This window comes from Buceros rhinoceros, unplaced genomic scaffold, assembly GCF_000710305.1.
Source record: "Buceros rhinoceros silvestris isolate BGI_N320 unplaced genomic scaffold, ASM71030v1 scaffold3208, whole genome shotgun sequence".
NCBI classification, from domain to species: domain Eukaryota; kingdom Metazoa; phylum Chordata; class Aves; order Bucerotiformes; family Bucerotidae; genus Buceros; species Buceros rhinoceros.
Window position 1 is genome coordinate 27,882 of NW_010427261.1, and position 6,224 is coordinate 34,105.

At 35.9% G+C, this 6,224-nt stretch overlaps 1 protein-coding gene across 1 annotated transcript in view; it reads left to right on the forward strand.

Annotated features, from left to right (window-relative positions):
• CEP170 (centrosomal protein 170kDa) overlaps positions 1 to 6,224 on the forward strand; it is a gene marked incomplete at its 5' end in the record, with an annotated part of 53,977 nt that overhangs the window by 19,729 nt on the left and 28,024 nt on the right. Inside the window, one exon of the mRNA XM_010141798.1 lies at positions 2,501 to 2,627. Coding sequence (XP_010140100.1) covers positions 2,501 to 2,627 — 127 coding nt within the window. The remainder of the gene's footprint in view (positions 1 to 2,500; positions 2,628 to 6,224) is intronic.

Here is a 6,224-nt window from a genome sequence, read left to right on the forward strand (position 1 = left end):
CTTTGAAATGCCAAGTATTGGAGATGCTCTCAGATAAGTCCACAGAAGTCCATTGGTATATTTTTGAAGATCTATTACACCAATTTAGTTTGTATATGCAATAACATAATGGAAAGCGGATTTAACACAAAGATAAAGGGCTGGTACCTCTTCTGTAACCCCAGCTTTTCTGAAAGATTAGGAAATTAATTTTGGTATTGAAGAGAAGATTTGGAGAGTTGCTTACTTGAGAGTCCCTAAGATGAAAATTGATATTAATTGCAGGAAGAACATTAAGATAACTGATGTTGACATTTTTAATGTGTATTTTATAAACCTTTCACCTTTTAAATGTTCTTAAACTACCATCAAAAGAAACTGCTTTTCCTAGTGTTGTTTGTGCTTGTACAGAAAGTTGGCAAAACGCGCCTTTGCACCCTCTGCTATGTAGAAGACTTTTTTTGGTAGTCTAATAATTTTCAGAGAAAAGTAATTTATCATGCTGTTTTACTACAGTTGATCTGCAAAGTCTTAATATGTCTCTGCTGTGAAGTACAATTCACATTTCTGATACATACCGTATCTGTACCTCTGGAATTGGTTAGCTGGTACGCAAAGAACTAGTTGGAGTATTTTGTGGCAAAAATAATTGGGATGTTGATCATATTTGATTTTGGCTGTTATTAGTTGTTTTATTGAAGATGAAAGCCACTGGTATGGACAGGAAATAAAGAAAAGAAAGTTTAGAGATATAAAAGAAAAATAAGGCTTCATCAGTAGCTGTCAGTGCGTAAAGGCTGCACATTTTTGGATCGAGTTCTTGTAATATTCATTTTGGCACGCTTTCCCTTGCATTGTGTTCAGAAATGCCCATAAATAACAGAAACATTGAATTGCATTCCTTGCTGTTATATTAGACTTGACTTTTGTAACATTTTGATTTTAAGAAATGAATGCAGTGTGGATATTTATGTATTTGTCTATTGAACTGTCGCTCAAACAAATTACTTGGTTCATCTCTGAAAGAGATTTGTGATGTTGCACTTGTTTGCATTAATTAAGGTCATTCATTTAATCAGGAGAAACTCAAGATGATAAATTCAAGTCTTCAATATCTAAAGTATCTAGTCTTCTGTCAAGTCTTTTATCTACAGATATCTAAGTATCTCGTAATTTGAAAGAAATCATTACACACTAGATGAAATTGCCATTGGATTTCTACTAAATAAATTTTATAAAGTTGGTTTCTTGTCAGAGACTAGTACCCCAGAGTGACCAAAGCATTAGGCAAAAATCAGCATTTTAAATTGAAGCGCCAAGATTTGAACAGGCAGCAGAACTTCAGCTAACCATTGAAATAGCCCCTGCAGATTTCCTTCTTAAGGAAGTTACTGGTATCTCCATATCCTTCCCATCTCTTCTGTTGATCTTAAATTGTCATTTCTTGTTTCATTTACCGGTGGTTTTGTAACTCCTTTGGAACTGTAGTCAGTGACTTCTGTCATTTGCTGTGCTTTGTCTATTGAGTCTGATAAATTAGAGTATGTAAACTTCCATAAAACCTTTGATAGCTTACAGCCCACGTGGCACACATTTGCCATGTAGTTATGCATCCATACCATCCAAACCCAGCTGCCTGCTTGGTTTAGTTGTTGGGGGTTTTTTTTTTTTGGTTGAGTTTTTTTGGGGTGTGAGCAGGAGAGACTGTAATATGTTCGATAAACAGTAATATCAAATTATATTTAGAAAACAGTTCTTGGGGGGGAAAAGAAAAACAAACAGAAAACTTATGATAAAGTAACAACACAACATAAGATGGTTTAATTTTATATTTACCCTTTTTACCTTTTAAAAATTCTTAAAGTTTCAAAAGGCTTATCATCAAGAAATTAGTTTCCTTTTTAGATCAACTGCAAAAAGTAATCAGGTACTGATTACATTGATTTCACTCTTACCCACTAGGATGGTTTAAAACTAATCTTTGCTGCTTTTTTGTTTAGGCTGAACACAATCTGATCTTCATTTCCATTATAAGTTATTTTACTCTTTCAGTCCTTAAAGCAGTCTTTCTGTAATGAAGTAAATGCAGTATTTCATCTGGACAAGAGCTTCTTCTAAATGGGTAAAATGTCACTTTCTTGTAGTCATGAAGCAGGTTTTTAATTTTTGAATGCAGATATCTCCACACTCCGTGTTTTTCCTGCTCTTCTGAGCTGAGGACTGAAATAACCTAGTTTTAAAACCGGCACATGTTCTAATATATTTTATGTAGCTTCTGATGTTTAAAAGTTCACTGCACTTAGGAAATGCTGTTTATTCTGTTCTGATTCTGCAACTATATAGGTGTTTGTTTGTTTGCCATTCTAGAGCTGGTAACTCTAAAATTTATTGAGGTTAACTTTTTTTGATTTCCTCCAGGAAAGTAGTGTCTGAGATATTTATTCAAGAAAAAACTCGAAAGAGGACACTGGTCTTTGTATCAAATGGTTGTAATTTTTATTCTGCTTTTTTTCTTCCTTAGGAAGGTTCTACTACCCCTGGAAGTAAACGTTGGGTGTCACAGTGGGCCAGTTTGGCTGCTAATCACACACGTCATGACCAAGATGACATGAGAGTGGAGTCATCTGTGCCTGCTCCATTAGAAAATGGTATTAAAAGCTGTTCTTGTTGTCATAATTTCCGCTGAAGAAACCTATGAAAGGGAGAGTGATTATGTACCTGCATATGCAGCTTTTTTAGTACTTCATCTTCACCTGAAGTTCTTTTGTGTCGTTGAGAAGAAACACCATACAAATAAGCTGAACAGTGGCATTGTTTGGCATGGCAAAAGAGTGCCAGTATTAAACTGAATGTTACTAAAACAAAAAGAATAAAAACTGTTTAATATTAAACTTTCACTTGAATGCAGTGTGGAATGGTCTACCTAATATTTTCTTTCCTTACGTCCGTCTCAGTACTGGCCCCAAATTGGCCTCATTGGATTGATTGTTAAACAGTCCGGCCTGAGACTCCATTATTCAGCTGCAGCATAGCATACTTTATTATCTTGGAAACCTGGAAGGTTTTCTTGAGGCTATCGAAACCTCCTCAGCAATGAACAACTTTATCTGCCTTTCTGATGAGTGCCAGATGTTGAGTCTGTCTCTACTTAGTTAACTATTCACATTTCTTCTTTCAAATGGTTTGTTCCTTAAGATCTACATTCTTGACTGTAAAGGAGTTCTTTACCTTACTTTGCTCCTCCGCTGTTTTCTTCCTCTCAATTTCACCTTAGAAATGATGAATTAACTCAGAAATCTAGTGCCATTTTTATGCTGATACTTGTGTGTTGAGGTGGAGTCTGTAGCTCTTCATTACATAACTGATCGGTAACTTCAAAGGGATGTCAAGGTAATTAATGAGTTTCTATTCTCAGGAAATTCACCAAGAAAGTGATAAGCTGTTTAGTGATCAAGAAGTAACGAATTACCAGTCTAATGATTGAGATATGTTTTTGCCGTACAATTCCAGTATTTCCTCTTATGCCAGATGACTCTGAAATTTTCAGCATCAAAACAAGTTTAAAAGATTAGGGGGAAAAAATATGTTTTAGAGATAGAAATGCTCTTCTGTGTACACCTCTTCTGAAGAAGTACTACTGTGTACAGAACATGTTCAACCTGATCCAGTGCAAACCTGGTCCCAGCACCCTGCCAGGCAGTCCGACTTCTGGAGCGGGGCGGGGGTGGGGGGAAAGCCTGTTACTAAATCCTTTTTTTTCCGACCGCCCCCCACACACACACTGTGTTTTCCCCCACCACCTTCTTGGGGTCTCAGACTAGTGTAAAAGTGTAGTGACAGAGATGTCTCTAAAGTATTTATCTATTCCACATAATGATACCGTCCATATTTTTCTGGTAAGTTTAGATACTTTCTTTGTTCCTGGCGCAGGTTAGATGAACTGAACCATTGTCTGAACTGATCAATCTTGAATCCCATAAGCTTTTTTTTTTTCTCAGTTTCCCTCCTTTTCTCCTACAACACCTTAACTGAGTTGTAACTAATATATGCATTTCCTAAGTGGATCTGTGATAGATTTATTGCCCTCAGATTTTAGATAACACTAATAAATTAATTCAGATACTTTCTATGTTCCTTATAGAGATCTTCCCTGAACAGGTTATTCTTTTCTGGAAAAAAGACAGTTAGCTTCTTCACAGAAGTTAGCATTTAATTCTGCGTATTACTCTTGACATGAGGAAAGGAAGAGAAAGAACGTGACTTCTAAGTCTAAAGTTGAATAAGTAACTTGACTACTTGAAAAAAAAAAAGGTGAAACTGAAATATTGTTGGGAACTTCTTCCAAAATGAAGCTGCTGTAATACATTGAATAGTAACTGAATTTCTGTTCAGGTTTATATTCAGCAGATTAAAGTATATGTAAGCATGCTGAATTAACTGGTTTAACAAATACAGTTATTTTTCTGATAGTTTACTTTTTGAAGAAAGTTCACATGGTTTTAAAATCGTAGAAAATGAGGCCATTTATTAAACCAAGCAATAAAATACATTCTAACTTCATAGTCTCCTTTTACTTTTTGGGGAAGTTTACAAAGAAATTTTGCTTTTGATGTTGCATAGTGCAAACTTCTGTGTCAGTGCATGGAATAATTCTTACCAGTAACTGCTGATTGTGTAGTAGCTTATCTACCCCTCATAGCAGTCAAACTTTACATAAGATACTAAAAGCAAGAGGACATGGAAAGGGGAAAAAATTAAATTGTCTCACATAACTTGTACATGGAATAATGGAAATCAAGAACAGATTTTGCAGTGTCTGAGGGGTCGAGTATATGTACAGGATACTTAAAAGCATAGCTCTCGAGACTGATCCTTTGAGTGGTTAATGGGAGGTTCGGTGGTTTTCTGGGGATTGTGGTCTGTCAGTTTTGGATAGGGCACTAGGATCTGCTTTGGAGAGATGAATGCTGCTTTTACCATTACATGATTTAAGTGAAGCAGCTATTGCGTAGTGCACAGCCATACTGCAAGAAATCTAAAGTACTTAAGGAGAAATCCAGAAAGCATTCAAGTACCAAAGCTGTAATGAAGATACAATTTGATATCTATGCACAGAGACCAGTTCACAAAATCTGCCTTATTGGCTTAGATGCCTGTATTTTCTTCGAAAATCGTAGTAGTTAAAGTTTGCATAACATGTATATAGCCACAGATGGTGCTGAACATCATCTTCCACACTTTCCTTCTACTCAAGATTGTTTGAAATTCACCAAGAAGCAAGATAAATGCCTAAATATACATATAAAAGATTTGATCTGGTAGGTGTGTCAGAGAGAAGTGTATCTTCACAAAGAGCAATCATATGGATTTTCATTGATCCTTCTTTTTTTTAATAATTTCCAAGAAAAATCGTCCAGCAATTAGAAAACCTTGCTTACATTTCAGAGATGCTATCTGCTTCTCCCAAATGAGTGTCCTAACACAGATTATACAAAAAAAGTGAGGGTAATTTTGCAATCTCCATCAAAGGCGTGACACTGGGCAGAGAAAAGAAAGACTCGAGCTCAGATAGAAAGTAACAGATATGTGCAGTTGTATATGTACAGTATGATTATTGATACTCTATTAGAGAATTACTGCAGAGAGGGAAGCCCTGTATTCCAGTTTATATTCCCAGAACCAGCTAGTGTTGGTGGCAAGCGTTGGTAGGAAGATCCCAATAGGGTATGCAGAGCAGTTGTTTATAGATCTGACCTGATAAATAACAAATTGAGAGATGAGTGAGTTAGTAAGTATGTTGCTTTGTATTGCAACAGCTGGGAAATAACTTGCAAAATTCTTTTCTACCCTAACTTTCACAGTCAGAGCAATTCCTGTTATCTCTGAGTAATAAAGGTTTGCTTCTGACAGCTGTTCTAATGGCTGGGTTTGTTAAATGGGCAAGGAGGGCAGTCATCACTGTGGAAAAATTAAGTTTGCTTTCTCAAATGGGGGAATTCAGCCTCAATTATTCCATGACGCAGTTCATGGGACAGCCATATTTTTCTACCTAAAGAGCGTTCTATAACCACTGAGAATTCTATTAAAGTGTTTTAGCAGAAGTACTGCATTCTTTTGATGCTTTTTATACATTTTCTCTATATTTCTATACTACAGTGTCTTGTTTGGGTTAAAAGCATTATTTTTAAGCTCTCAACCATATTACTTTCTTCATTAGTAGGGCTTTTCAATACTGCTGAAAGAGT